Below are 16,212 nucleotides of genomic sequence, written 5' to 3' on the forward strand. Positions count from 1 at the left end.
TGCCTGTCAGCAGAAACAACGAAATAATTGTCAAGTTTGTTATAAATTATCATCCCAGTGAAATAAACCTGTCGATTAGTACCTCTGGCCAGAGACAGAGTAGGCCAGTATGGATTGAAACTTGAAAAATGTTCGGCTAATGATTTTCAAGTTCTCGCATTTTTGTTTCCAAAATGCGCTAGAACAGATCACGAGTTGTTCCTTTTAAGAATTGAGTTAACTTCTTTCCTCTTTTAATTCTAGAATTATTTGGCAGCTGATTGAAGGTCTTATTTCACCATTTTTAACAAAAGATATCAAAAACCCCATGATACTTCCCCTTTAATACATCGGGGTTCTCCCGTATTATGCCGCACTCGATTGATGGACTGAATCACTGATAACACTTGGCGACCGCTGACCATTCCATTGCCAGATTAGTGCAAAGTACGGGCAGTTATCATAATTCAAGCTTAATTTTTACAACACCGAGCTTTCTGAGACTGGTTTTTAATCTGACCTCTCTAATCCTTACGGTTTTATTTACAATATTTTGCATTCATACGTTCCTCACATAATTCAAGTCAATTGCTTTGTCTTTCTCCAGCTTTTTGTAGACGACTGATAACAATAAAAACAAGAGGTAATATCTTAAGTAAAGAGAGTATTTATAGATAACCTTCCGTTTGATAAAATGCCTGGCAACAAGGATAACTGAAGAGACAAGATTGGAAAAATATTACAAAGATTCAATTCAGTAATTCTTGGTCAATGGAGCAATTTGGGATTAAAAAATCTTAAGTAATGAATGTTTCTCCTGTCTGCTTTAGTTGACAACACCACACCCTGGCTGCTTGAAAGGCGATTAAAGCTAATCCTGAATGTTTCGGATCTTACTTTCCATTTCAGAGAGGCTTTCAATGATTATTTGAATGAAGGTTTGGTCAGACAATAGTTACGCTACAAAAAACATCACCGTAAAACTTGTTTAACTTGGAAATAACTTCGCAGTAATTTTCACTAGAGTGTCATAAAAACCAAAGTAATTACTCTGACCAATCATGAACGACGTAAACAGCACAAAGAACCAATCAGAACTCGAAGGAAATACATGCAACCGGCGTCAAGCGCGGGAAAACTCGTGCAAGCGAGGCACGATTGGGTGTAGTTTTGCTTCTCATTGGTTGAGAAAGTGGCGCGAGTTTCGCTAACCAATCACAGAGCGTAGTAAAGGAAAACCAAAGCAAACGCAAAACTTCTTTTGACACTCGGTTGAAAACTACTCTGTTTTTAATACTAACTTTGAAATTGGTGTATAACTTGGATTAGCTTAATCACGTTTCAGAAACCAAGCTTGGGTACGGAGTCTGATGATTTTAGTCTAGCTAAATTAAATTGAAATAATCTCTCGACTGCTATGTTAAAATTTTACAGACCATCACTTAGTTGACACATGAATTGCACAGCTGCGCTGCACTGATGCAGTCATCGTGACAGAAGGCACCGCACTTTCTGCACACTTCCATGGCCTTCAGCCGACACGAGCAACTCTTGAGCAACATAGACCTGTTGAAGGTTTTAGAAGTGACAGCATTGGCTGGAAAACCTTTGGTGACACTGCCCGGACGGCGTGTCGAGTTCTCTCTGCTGACTGCTTGCTTTTGCATAGCAGCCCGTGATGGCGGTCTCTGTTTTATTAGTGTGGCGGGTGTCCGCAGGTCCAGCGTATCGTTAGAAAGTAAAGATGCAGTAGAGATGGTAGTTGCTGATGACTCTCTGGACAAAGAGCCATCAGACGCAGTCTCGCTGCATGGGGTTTTAATCGTCCTTTTCCTTGAGTACACTGTACTAGCTGTGAGCATACTATCTGGTGCACAAGTTCTTACAGCTTTAAGAGCCTCCGTAGCAACCGCCACGGTTACCATTCGAAAAATAGGTATGGACCGCGGCCGCGATGGCCGTGCGCTTGCATTTGCTCTTAGTTGTTTTGCAGCCTCTGATCTACGTGACTCAGTCACCCGCTTGGGAAGACAGTGAGAAGGCAGTTTCTTTACAGGAACTGTGAGAGGTTGCATCATAGCGCTTGTTATCCTGGGGGATTTTGTTGGGGTGAACTGTGCTCTGCTAAGGCTGGGTTCCTTGTGGCTTATGGGCAGTGTGCTTCTGGGTGATACAGCGGGCGCTGGCGAGAGAGGCGCAGTGAAATACGCGTGCGCAGGATCTTGTGATGCCGCGTCGGACTCGGAAAGTTTTCTGTAAGGGAAAAGAAGACAAATATTTCAAATTATCGTTCAACACATTGTAACACTGTTCAGATATTGTCATGGTGTACTGAACATTCGTAGTCTGTAGTCAACAGATATCCTGCGATATACGTAATTTCGTGTGTTGAGGAGTAAAATGGCAAAATAAAGACCGCTTCCAACTTTTCTGCAAAACAACTGTGCTTTCTTATCAATGTGTTGAATAACAAAACAATTATCCTGCTCAATCTTGCGGAATACCCTCTGATTTTAGCCAACTCGGCCTACGGCCTCGGCGGCTAAGTATCAGGCGATGTTCCGCAAGATTTCCCAAGATAATTATTGTTAAATGTTAGAAAAAACACCAAAAAGTCAAGGTAAAAGGACATTTACAATAAACAAATAAATCAACTTTGTTTAATGAGGGTGACAGACTGACAAACCTGTGGCCCTCGGATTCCAGATCGAATTGGAGTTTGGAAATGTTGGTTTTTGTGGAGAGAGGAAAACCGGAGAACCCGGAGAAAAACCCTCGGAGCAAGGAAGAGAACCAACAACAAACTCAACCCTCATAATTATGACGTCGAGTCCGAGAATCGAGCCCGGGCCACATTGGTGGGAGGCGAGTGCTCTCACCACTGCACCGTCCCTGCTCCCCCCTCCAATAAAGTTACAGAAAGGTTTTCAGAAGCCTATACTTGAGGATAAAAATTAACATAATCAATAATCAGCCCACACAGACTTTCCCCCATTCATTTGCAAGGAGTGAGCAAAACTGAAAAGGAACTTGCCTTTTGCCCCAAACAGGTTCAAAGAACTTTGCCTGAAAGACACAACAAAACAAAAGGGAACAATTAAGGACGGTGCCTACTATTGTTGCTGCGCATACGTTCTTCGCATCTCGTGATACTCAGGTTTCCTATGGGTGGTAGCTACTAATAGAGGGATATTTTTGCGCGGTTTAAAACTATTCGGGGAAAGCAGAACTTAGCAAGAGTTTTTGGTATCCAAAAAGAAAATTGGGGGTAACCATGCTTAAAAAAATGCCATATATTGCCTTGTATTTTACTGCTTTTTAGAATAATTGTTGCTTAATTATTTCTAAAAACATGCATGGTTACCCCCAATTTTCTTTTTGGATTTCCATAGCCCATACTAAGATCTGCTTTTCCCGCATAGTTATAAACCGTCAAAAAACACTTCGGTATTAGTAGGCACCGTCCCTTAAACAAATTGCATGTAGATGTGTTCATTTAAACCATTGTACATGGCTTGGGTGATATCCATGTACATCACTTTGTATAAAGCATGACATTGGTTTACTGGTTATCATTATCTGAAGGATTTCCCTCCAGTTTCCACGTTGATTTGCTACCTTCACATATCTGATAAATTTATCATTCTAAAGGGCTCGGTGGAAAGCCAGCAGAAGCCGCAATTTGGCCTTAAAATTCAATTCTATATATCACGTTCATCTGGCATATTTACTGACAATGACGACATGGACTCGTCGCAACGTCAGAATTTCTTATCACTAATTTTCATCTTCAAATGTTTGTCAAAACCTTCATTTATTGACAGTGTATTAGTCCGTGTGAAGTACGTTGTCTCTCATTTTCTGCCTTCATCGCAAAGTGTCAACAAACATGAAGACTCAATGCAGCAGTACACTACCTTCCATGGATCTAACTTGGCTAGCCTCTCTTCCTCTTGTTTCATTTTTTGTTGCATGTCGGTCATGAAATCACCTGGAAAACAAAACAACAAATGCACATGTAAAACAACAGACCACTGCAGTGAAAATTGTTTACCAGCCAAGCAAGCCCTCTTAGGTTTCAACATTTGCTTCAACGTGCGTTCAACAATTTGAATCAAATGACAGGAACGTTTAAACAGGTCGTTCAACATTGTTGAAAGTGTAAAAATTGTAAAAGTTTGGTTAAAGCGTGTTGAATCAAATTTAAATTGGTTTTTAAACTTTCATTCAACATCGATTCAACATTTCCTTTGTTCTTGAAAATGTTGAATTACGTTAAAACCGTTTGAACACTGCTCATCCAACACATTTGTTCAACTTTTGTTGAATGAATGTTGCTCAAATGTTGAAACAGTTTAAATGGGCCTTTAGAACTCCCTAAAGAGTGGGCATTCAATTGAAAGAGTGCTTTCCTGTGGTTCTCAGTTCTGCTTCTTCATAAGAAATCCTTAATAGCAGCATTGAAATAAGAGCTACTCAGCAGCACTTTCCTATCCTTATAATGTGGTATCAGATGGCTCAGATTTTTGAGTATACAGATGAAACCCTTTAACACCAACACTGATATGAAAGGTACTTAACTATGAAGTATTTTATCAAGGCTGATTTACACGCTGCTATTTCTGGACCTGATTTGTTTGCCTAACAGTACTCGAACGAGAATCATAGTGTATTATGACATCCACATATATTTATTCAATGTAAAAATCACAAATTATAATTTAAAGGGCACAAATTTGCACTCTCAAAGAAATCACCATGTCAATCAAAATCAAAACCAAACTCAGGTACAATCTTCACTCCAATGCTGTAAGGCCAACAAGTCGTAACACCAGGTTTTAGTGCTCTAGTTTTTTTGTCTCCTTCGCACCTGTTTTTGCGTGACAAGCCCAAACGACAGCTGCGAAGGAGACTGGTAGTTTTGCAGCTCTTTCCAAGTACAAATTTGAGAAAAAATGGCCCCAATTTATAAATATAAGTGGTACTTTGAATGCCTTAGGAGGGAGTGATGAAGCTCACCATCTTGAAGCCGATCCTTCCACGAATGACATGCACTGGCAAAGAACTCATTAGTAAAAGCAGTATGTGACGGCCTACAAAAAAAATAATAATAATAAATAGTGATTAGAAACACCCTTAAATTATGAACCAAAACTGTCTTGCTAAATGCCTCTGGTTCAACTGACAAGGCAATTGGAAAGCAAAGAGAGGGAAAAATGACACTTTTGTCCTTATCAACAAGAACAAATGAAAATTGCTCCAAATAAGATCTATTTTGGCACATGACTGGTTTTCCTGTAAAAAAGTTAGTTGTGTATTTAGTTTTCAAGCAAAATGTTAAATAAACTTGTAAGAAACAGTTTATTAAAAGAGATACCAAGACTTGACTGATTCTTTTTATTCCCAGCCACCAATGCTTTGCTTGACTTGGTCCAGTCTTGTATACAAAACAAATCCATTTAGCACTGGAATCTCGTTTGTGTAGGTCGCTTGGGTTTCTAGACTTCACTGATTCTTTTTATTTGCAGCCACAAATGTTTCGCTTGACTTGGTCCAGTCTTGTATACAAAACAAATCCATTTAGCACTGGAATCTCGTTTGTGTAGGTCGCTTGCGTTTCTAGACTTGAATGATTCTTTTTATTCACAGCCACAAATGTTTCGCTTGACTTAGTCCAGTCTTGTATACAAAACAAATCCATTTAGCACTGGAATCTTGTTTGTGTAGGTCGCTTGCGTTTCTAGACTTGACTGGTTCTTTTTATTCACAGCCACAAATGTTTCGCTTGACTTGGTCCAGTCTTGTATACAAAACAAATCCATTTAGCACTGGAATCTTGTTTGTGTAGGTCACTTGCGTTTCTAGACTTGACTGGTTCTTTTTATTCACAGCCACAAATGTTTCGCTTGACTTAGTCCAGTCTTGTATACAAAACAAATCCGTTCAGCACTGGAATCTTGTTTGTGTAGGTCGCTTGCATTTCTAGACTTGACTGATTCTTTTTAATCACAGCCACAAATGTTTTGCTTGACTTGGTCCAGTCTTGTATACAAAACAAATCCATTTAGCACTGAAATCTTGTTTGTGTAGGTCGCTTGCGTTTTCAAGAAAAGTGACTGTAATAAACTATTTCTTGTTTATTTAGCACCTTGCTCAATAACTAAATACGCCACTTCATTATCAAGGCAAAACGACACTTACACTAGTTTTACCAAAAACGCTTCAATAATATTTATTCAATTAACCTTTATTATCTTAATATCATAATAATTATTTGCAGTGCAGTGGAATGAAGTAAAGATGCTTAAAAGTGGCAAATGAAACAACAAACTTCCTGGGTGTGTAGAGCTCTCACAATGTGCTGGTAGCTGGTGATTTTTTGCCACCCAGAGCCACATGTTTCCACTAACTTCACACTGAATTTTACACCTGGGCCAGGTTGTTTGAAAGCTGATCAACGCTAATCTATGATTAAAATTTCATTGAGGTTTTAATCTTGCTCTTTAAAAGTGGTTTTAAACCCTAACTTGAAGCTTCAGGTAAAGAAAACAAACTCTAAGTCAAAACTGGGGACCAAAAAATCTTTTGGAAGAATATTTACTGATTAGTAATAAATTTGAATCAAAGTTCACATTAAACCAGAATTAGCTTAATCAGGCTTTGACCAACTGGGCCCTGGTGATCCGAAACCTAGCAACTGGGCCAATGATAAACAATCTAAGTCACAATGACATGTTGAAAGGACAGGGTGATCTTTCAAGTCATGATGCTATTAAAAATACCTCAGGGCGCCATCACTGCCCAATGATTGATCAACTCTTGGCAGCAGTGTCACTAACTGGTACTGATACAGCGGTGGAAGCATGTTAAACGTCCGCTGGTTTATGAGTGGCTGAAAGAAAAATAGTGTTAGTAATTTAGTGATTACAGGGATGTCATGAGTTGCTGGCAACTATAGTGATTATGGCTGGTTACAACAACCAAGGGAAATTTACAATGTACTGTAAGTTACAGACCAAGTTTTTCCCTGTTGATTTATGGCCCAGGCGCGAAGCGCACGGGCTATAAATCAATGGGAAAAAACAACGATCCATAGCTTACAGTATGGACCAAGAAAACAAGGTTAGTAAGATATTTATTATATCTCTGAGCTTAATCGCGCGCACAGGAAAGGAACTGATGGGCCGTACAGTGAAATACGGCCCGCAAAATTGACCAATTACACCGCGCATGCTAACTGAGAGATAAAAATAAAATTTAATAAATTTCCAATATAATAATTATAAAAAAATACATGTAAATGGGAATTTCAGGGGCTTCCACAGCTTTCATGATACTCACTCGAAGGGGAATGCTTGTCAGAATGGAATCTGGTGTTGAAATATCAATCCGTCCTTCCTTGGTCCTCTTCAACTGGGCAGCTAAATACATCAGGACAAAATGGAAATTAGGTTTCGTTTATAATCATACATGAATTCCTCAACCAAAAATACCAACCGAAACTGTCAATATTTAAGTAAAATATAACAATTATTCATGTTCTTAAAAGACAGCACTGGGGTGTTATTATTCCACCAATGTTCATGTCATCAAACCGCAGGTGGGACTTTTTCAACTGGGTACTTGTTGAGATGAAAGGAACAGTCTGTTATTGGAAAATGTCTGACAAAATCCCAACTCTGATCGTGATTAGGAAACTGTTTTAAATGCCAGTGAGTATTGGTTTGAAGAATTAATGAACAAAAATCAACATGTTTCGTCCCATCAAAATGCTTCTTTAAAAAATTATTACAGTATTGCAAATGCCTTTTGGAGAAAATACAGCCTTGTACTTGCTACCCCAGATTAAGGACTGATCATCACTAAAAATGTTTCCAAAAAAGTACTGGATGTAGTTGCCTATTCATTCTGGTGTGTACTGCTATGCAGAGATTGTATTGTACAATCATGTCCGGACAAATAAATAAACAATAGAAGTGGGTCATTCAGGAATTAAAGATTGCTCAAGTGATAGAATTTAAATTTTATTTATTTTGTTTCAATCAGCAAAAGTAGTTAATGATCAACGCTGTCAAAATATGCTACACAGTACAATACATTGGGTTATTCCAGAAAAAATCCACACCTCCTCGACGGATGGGATTCTGGAAATTCTCACGGGAGGGGGGGTCAAAGACTCTGGAAATCCAGGCGGGAGGGGGGAGTTGAACTTAAGAAAGTCTTCTGCAGGAGTCATTTCGACCGATAGTTCACGCGATTCGAACGTTTAGTTCGGTGACACTTCAGCGCTTTCAGACCCTGAAAATAATAGAAATATTTTGTTCACATATTTCTCACCTAAAATAAATGATAACCTAAGTTCCTTCGCAGGTCCTTTTATAGCAGAAAACGCGAACAAAAAGATAGTAAAGAACGAGCTATGGCAACATTGTTGCAAGTTTGAAGGGCCTGACATATTTCTACTCGTACCAGACCCAGCACGTCACCGTTGTGTAATTTCACGTCCGCCATTGCATTCCTAGCGTGGATTCCACTGCGTCAGGCGGAAGAATTTTTTACTTGTGCAAGCAAGGATGCAGAGCTATTAGCTGAAGAAGATAATTCCAAAGAATTTTGGTCCAAACATTCCCTCTTCGTCGAAAATACTCTAGAGGAACTTGTAGCCATCTATACCTCGAAAAAACTTTTGGAAACCTAAGTTATTGCGAAAGCAACAGAAGGAGAAAGTTCTTGGACGGGTTCCTGCAACATATACAGTGGTAAACTCTCTGAAGTCCCATCGTCCGTAGCACAGTTGAACAAGCAGCCAGTGCGTTTTCTGCGTGCCGTTTTAAGATTCCATGGGTGTTGTCCATTGGGCACAAAGGATGAACTCGTTGGCTTTTTCGCATTGTTGCTCCTTTCTTTTTTTAGTTCCACGCAATAGAGTTTTTAATATTAGCCGAAGCTTTACAATTTAAAAAAGAACACCTTCTAGACGTGATTGTGCGTATTTTTTATTAAAAATAAATTAAATTTAAGCCTAATATATTTTTTCCGGAAATCCAGGCGGGAGGGGGGGTCTTTTGTTTTGGAAATCCAGACAGGAGGGGGGGGGTCTTGTGCTTCAGGAAATCCAGGTGAGAGGGGGGGTTAAAAAACGACCCCATCCGTCGGGGATGGTGGATTTTTCCTGGAATAACCCATTGTACAATATACATAAACTTACCAACACTCATTTTCTTGTATCTTCTTGGCTAAAATCAAATGAAGTTAATATTGTGTCAAACACCACAATCATTTACTTAAAAACGTATAACAAGAAAATGAAATACTTCCTCACAACACGCTACATGTAACTCACACACTCAACTACTAAGATAAGAATGTCTAGTTTTATCAACAGAGTTGACAACTGAAGGTAATTTGGTCAAAGTAAAGAGATTTAAGTGCTGACGCTTTAAGCACTAGCCCTTAAAGGGGAAGTATCACGAAAATTTGATGTCATCTTTAAACCCAAAAATGTTTGTCTGACAACAAAAACAAAAGAACATTGTCAAGTTTTGTTATAAATTATCACCCTAGTGCAATAAAACTGTCGATTAGTGCCTCTGGCCAGAGAAAGAGTAGGTCGGAATGGATTGAAACTTGAAAAATGTTAGGCTAATGTTTTTCAAGTTTTTGTATTTTTGTTTCCAAAATGCGCTAGAACAGAGTACGAGTTGTTCCTGCCACGAATTGAGTTGATTTCTCTCCTCTCATTGATCTAGAATTATTTTGAAGCAAAGTGAAGGTGTTATTTTATAATTTTTAACAAAAGAGGTCAAATACCCTGTGATACTTCCCCTTTAATGCTTGAAGCCCCAGCACACGAATCCCTTTATGGTGGCTAAATTACGTCATCAACTCTGTTGATTTGTTACACAAAACATTTGTTTCTACTTCCCACCTACGTAGTCCCACAGTTTCTAAATAGAAAGTAACCCTTTTCTCTATTTACAAAAACTGTAAGACTCAACCGAAGTTTTGTCTTTATTATACATGTAATAGTTCTCTGTTATATTAAATGAGCGCAACTTATTACATATAAAACAAGGACCGCTGTCAAATTGCCTTATGCTATCAACTAAGTTTCTCCTTGTCCCTGCCCTAGATAGCAAAAGAGAAGTTCTGAACTCAATATTAATGTACATCTTGAATGTTCCTTTACCTAAATCACAAAGACCTGTACAGTCTCATGTTAACCCACAAATTGTCTTAAAAGCCTCAAATAAATTCTCAAAGTAACAGGTATGAAGTGCAGAAAAAAATGGGTCTGCATGATGTAACTGTAGGGTGAGATGGAACAAATGTGCAAAGCTGCACAATTCTGGATGTGCTACCGATAACTAAGTAAACATGAATGGTGGATAAGCCATTACCACCATTAACATGGAACTGTTATCACATCACATCAATATAATGTTGAGCATACAAAATATGTTTCGAAAAGGATAGTCAATAAACCTACCTTTGAATTTGTCCAAAGGTCAGAAAATTTCTCAAGCTTTTCTTTGCCATCAATGTCATCAGCAGAGCCTGGAAGCCTTGGGAAGGGGTGACTAGCTATGGCATTAGCTGTAACTGATGCACTTGACGGGGGGATGAGCTTGGAAGACGGTTCGACAAGGACAGAGGGAGGCTTCACCTGTCAAATACATGTACAATGAAAAATTCCTGTTTAACAATGTTACAAGGATAAATCAACCAAGAAACTGTAGAATAACTACTTATACAGGTCTATGAATTCAAAGGACCATGCTTAGATGCTCTAAAGGGCACCAACACACTAGGTAATTTTATACACCCATTTGTGACGATGGGTGAAAATCGCCTAGTGGGCCTAGTACTGCAATGGCGATTTTCAACAATCACTGCCGTCAGCATACAATTTAATCACTGACATCTGACATTTCAGATATCAGTGATTAAACTTCACATCATTTGCCTAGAGTGCCAGGTCCTGCGATGACGATTTCCAACAATCCGTGCCATCAGCATACAATTAACTGACATCTGACATGTCAGATACATGTGTCAGTGACTAAACTCTACATACATGTATGTCATTCATCTAGTGTGCCCACCCCCGCAATTTTATATACTTGGCACAGCAAATCAAAAACTAAACAAAAAATAAGATTGAGTGAATTTGTCACTGTGACATGACTTTTTACAATGGCAAATAACGATGAGGTTGAGTAGAAAATCACTATGAACAGCAAAAAATTAATTATTGTAAAATAATAGCATACCCGCGTCAAAAAAATTTGCTTGCAATCAAATTCACCACAATCAGCATATAAAATCGCCTAGAGTGTGTCGCTGGCTTTAACTAGATGGTAATAATTATTGTTTCTGCAATGGCAGGGAAAGCATAATGGAAAACCCACAAATTTGGGCATACATAATAGGTAAAAGTTTTTTTTTTTTGGCCAGTCACCTACATTCCAGAACTTACATAAAAGAAATCTTAGTAAAGGTTGACTGAGGACCTTTCAAAGTATTATTTCAAACACTGTAAACACACCTTTGCGCTGCCATTTTTCCCACCAGAACCAGCACCAGTCTCCACGGTCCCCACTTTGAGGTTTTTCAACACCATCTTTGGGACGGGTCTTGTAGTCAACCTCGGTCTTTTGTTTGCTGTTGAGTTGCGTGGTCCTGGCTTGGGGCCACGTTTCTTCTGCAGTCTCCCATCTTTGGTAAGTGAGGCCTTTAATTTGGGGTCTCTGGGAGATGTATTGGGTGGGGGTGGTTTAAGCTGAGGCATTACAATGTCACTTGTCCCCAGGGGCATCTTAACTTTTCCATTGCTCAGATGGGGACCATTTAAACTATCCTTGTCAAGGAAATGGTTGAATTCTGTGTCGTCAGCCATTTCCATAAGATCGGAATCAGAGTCTTGTGCTGTAAATTAAGTACAAATGACTATAAATACAAATTAAACAGAAAGACAAACTTGAAGAACATGATGGCCAAATATAACACAATAACAAGGAAAGTCGATGACATACCTGAATTTTCTCCTGAAGTTTCGATTCTGTTTGGCTATAAAAAGAAATTTTTTCACCATTTAGATTTAGAGAAGCAGGCACTACAGGGAAAGTCGGCTGCAGCTGGTCATAAGCAAAACAAAGTGTTCCATGAATTCCTGTTGCCATTTAGTCATTTTCAAGCTTTGAATGGTCGGATACATGTATTTCCACTGAAGTTGCTGGCCAAAACAGCCAACTGCCAGCTACTTATTTTATTTTATTTTTACTTATTTTATGCTTAAATCTTCCTCAAACTTGACATACAATGGATAATCACAGATTAAAATAAAGATTATTTCCATGGACTTGTCCCCAGCAATCCATCTTAAAATACAGAAACATTTTCAAAAAAGCAATTATATTTATTAAATTAGCCAGCCCTGTCAAAATGAGCCGGCAACCAGTAATTTGGCTGCCTACAGAGGAATGTTTGCTGCCTGCTCTTACACTTATTAACACCAAATATAAGGCATTCTAATCAAACTTAATATTTTTAATATAATAATAATATTTAGGGAAGGCAGCACCAAGCTAACTCAAGGTAAATTAGGGTGGCCCTCAAGAGTTAAATTGGAATTTGGAAGTGAGGGTTTTTGTCGAGAAAGAAAAAGCCTTGCAGCATGGATGAGAACCAACAACAAACTCAACCCACAAATGACATCAATGCCAGAAATCGAACCTAGGCCACATTGGTGGGAGACAAGTGTTCACATCACTGTGCCGTTCCTGTACCCCAATTCAATCATTTGAAGCCATCGTTTTCATGTCCTTGCTTCCTAATACTACAAAACATGTGGACCAAGCTGATTTATACTTACATTGAGTCTGTAACAGCTCATACGCCCTTCCACCTTTATGAACAGGTCATTTGGGCCACGAGAATGGTGATGAAGCATAGCATTCAAGCATGCCAATGGAGCAGTGCCACGACTGGAAAAATAAACAGCCTGTTAACCAACTACCTTGCTAAACCCTTTAACCCCTAATATCAAAGAAACAAAATCTCCTATTTTGTCCCCATACTTTTCTTATAAAAGTACTGGAGAGAATTTTTGAAAATATGTAATCAAGAAAATTCACCTTGAGTGATCATATCGTTAATTCTCATGACCTCAGGGGTTGAATAAGCATTGATATTACAAGGAGAAATTTGATGCTGATCACTATTATGGCTTAAAGGGTTAAGTAGAAGGTGGTTGTCTAGAACATCCAGGGGCTTCCACTATGGTCAGCCAGGCCTCAGACAGAATACTGTCCCCATGGCTGGTGAATTCCCGCAACCCAACTAAGAATAATTATTTCTGTAAAGTTTATGGTTCTAGGACTAATGAGATGCTAGATCAAATTACAAGAAGAAACAAACCACAAAAATAAAAAAAAAATTATTACTGCTACAATTTTTATTTTATTCATCTCATATACCTAATTGGTTCTCTTTCCCAACACAGTAAACATTCCATAAGTCATTCTAGTGTTCACAATTTCCGCAGTCATACTTTAACTGTTCAAGTTAGTTGACCTATCTTTCGCCTACCAAAAGATAAATTTTACTGTCCAAATAGCTGTGGTGTGATTTCCAATAAATAAAAACGTAGTCAATTGATTATTTTCTAGTACTCAATAAACTTAAAATTAATTTTGTTTGAGTTCACCAAAGTCAGACTGCCATAAAATCTATTGGTAACTCAGCACATGTATGCATATTCCTATTAACTTCCACAAGCTTTGTACTTTTCAGATGTATAAACTGTATGTCTTGCTAAAAACAAAAAAAATAATGCTATTTGCAAAACAATATTGAGACACCCAAAGGCAGGCACATCAGCATTCAGTGAAAATTAATATTTGCCTAGATCAAATAATTATTTTTTAGGAAAACATTAATCAACCATTTTGAGTCACTTTGACATTTTTTTTACCTGTGGAGACTGAACGGATAAATGTATGCAGAATTAAAACCACAAATTCCCACTTTGCACCAAAACTACCCCAGCAAAATCTTAACTTAAGTCTTCTGTATCTTAAGTCTTCATGTATCTTCGAAATTGTTGCCACGTTTGTACTAATTCAAAATAATGGTCAATTTACAAGTGTGACCGTTCATAAAGAACCAGGCATTATGGGAAATAAACATTGAGGGTAATGGCAGAAATCTCCCACTCACCCCCCCCCCCCCCCAAAAAAAAAGATACAAATGCAAAGGGGAATTCTAGTATTATTGATCAGTTGCACAAACAAACAAAAAAAACTTGAATAAAATTCAAAACTGAGTTCGAGGAATAGTAAGGTTTTGGGGTGACTCTTTTTGGAAAGACTTCGCTGTTGAATATAATAGCAAATAAAATGATGTCATCTTACATTTTCTACAATGGCTAGTCGTGGCATGCAATTTTAAGCTTACTAAGATGAAAATGATCGAACACAATTTCATCGACAGACTGCATCTTGCAGCTGCATATCTATTCTAAAATAACGGCGATCGACCGCTGTTTGGGGCTTCAAATAACCAGCTAAGCCAGCAAACAGCCTCACCCTACAAACCGAAACCACCGCCACTTTAATTTAACGTTCTGTCAATCACACAAAAACTGCGAGATCGCTTCACCTCACCTCAAATCGCGTAAACCTTCGTCCTGGATAACCTTGAGGATGTCTTTGTGAGTGAGAGGATCTGCAGACCTTTCTAGAACCTAAAAGTAACGGTAAAATCATTTATTCGATGGAAACACCAACAATAAGACCTCACAGAACCTCGCAGTCAGCTGACATGTTCTCCTTTGTGCGCCCATGTAAGTTACCTGTTTCGCCGCTTCAGCCCATGTCAAACCTTTTTTCTTCTTCTGTTCGCTTTTATCCGCGCTCATTTCCCGGAAGGCCAGTTAGATTTCGATATCACCGTAAAATTACGACCTTTTTAAACGGAAAAATGGCCTGGCATGGGCGAAATAAGGAGTCTAATGCCGAATAATTCAGACGGTCAAACCGCCATTTTGCTTAGCAGACGAACGAACACAACAGATCACGTGATAACAAAACAGGAAGTTTTTGACCAGTCTCCAAGAACAACGTAAGTTTTCACGCTATTGTGTCCGTGAGGAGACTGGGCCAAGCTTTTTTGCGGGGGGGAGGGGGGTTGTATTGTTTTGTTTTGTTTCCTCTTCCTTTTTCAGCTTGGTTTGTTTGTTTGTTTTTTCGCTTTGCGCGGAGGAAATAGCTGTGAAAATCGTGTAATGGCCGGATAATTCGTACGTTTTCAAAACTCAACTACTGCAAGAACTTTAGTAGCCTTTTAGTCAACTCTCGCCTTGCGGAGACCTCGCTGAGTAAAGTCTAAGCAACAACCGTGGACGATAATCCTGCGGGTATACGTTGTTGATCTGATCGGCTTAACAAATATAAATGATAAAAGAAGTAGAGACCGATACAACGTAGAAATATAGTAACCTTTAAAACGTAATACCTCGCTGAGAACAGGACTAAGTCCCCGGCCGATACGACGCTGCAAAATGCATGAAAATAACTCCTGCTTCAGATTACGGACACACTTGGTCTGGTCCCAAACTAACACTTTCAAGATTGTTTTCTCGTTACACCTTGGACGTATCGAATGACATAATTATATTCTTCGCCATAAATATGCGTCCAAGGTGTCCAAACCGATTTTCAAACTTCTTCCGTTGTAATGCATGTACATTAGTGATTACTTCCGTGGTATTTTAGTTGGTTTTGCCATTTTAATCAGTTTTAATGTTCTTGACAGACTTGCGTCTTCGTGTAGCCTCTGCAGTTGAAATTCCTTCTTCTTGGCTTGTAACATTGAAGTAACATTTTACAATTTGAAATTGGGTCGATTTCATCGTATGGCATCCAATCCCCGAGTGTGTCTGCTACAACACTGAAGTTGACTGAAGTGACAGATGGTATTACCTAGCTATCATTAAAAACTGGATCATCGTAAATACTGCAATTCCAGAGATTTGATTGGCTGAGCGGCCATGGGATATTTAAGCCGTTGTACCATGCCTGAGAAAAAGCGCCCATTACTGAAAGGTTCTTCTCGCCCTCCTTGCAAAATGAAATCAGTTGCAACTAGCCACATGTCATAGTTGTTTTAACACAGGCAGCCCAATCGTAGTGTGTGAGACTGAAGGTGATCCGAAACTGAGATTTGAAGCTG

At 38.8% G+C, this 16,212-nt stretch overlaps 1 protein-coding gene across 1 annotated transcript; it reads right to left on the reverse strand.

Moving 5' to 3' along the window:
• Positions 1 to 473: 473 nt before the first annotated feature.
• LOC146462988 (polycomb group protein ASXL1-like) lies at positions 474 to 15,046 on the reverse strand. Its single transcript, XM_085084947.1, has 13 exons — positions 14,834 to 15,046; positions 14,646 to 14,725; positions 12,854 to 12,965; positions 12,015 to 12,048; positions 11,528 to 11,907; positions 10,469 to 10,645; positions 9,188 to 9,215; positions 7,321 to 7,400; positions 6,762 to 6,871; positions 4,999 to 5,072; positions 3,897 to 3,970; positions 3,014 to 3,045; positions 474 to 2,232 (listed from the first exon to the last, which is right to left on the reverse strand). The coding sequence occupies exons 1-13, from the start codon at positions 14,897 to 14,899 to the stop codon at positions 1,422 to 1,424; spliced, it is 2,058 nt and encodes a 685-aa protein (XP_084941073.1). The 5' UTR covers positions 14,900 to 15,046; the 3' UTR covers positions 474 to 1,421.
• Between the last annotated feature and the right edge of the window lie 1,166 nt (positions 15,047 to 16,212).

Source organism: Pavona decussata, unplaced genomic scaffold (genome assembly GCF_977016875.1).
Source record: "Pavona decussata unplaced genomic scaffold, jaPavDecu1.1 SCAFFOLD_182, whole genome shotgun sequence".
Lineage (NCBI taxonomy): Eukaryota > Metazoa > Cnidaria > Anthozoa > Scleractinia > Agariciidae > Pavona > Pavona decussata.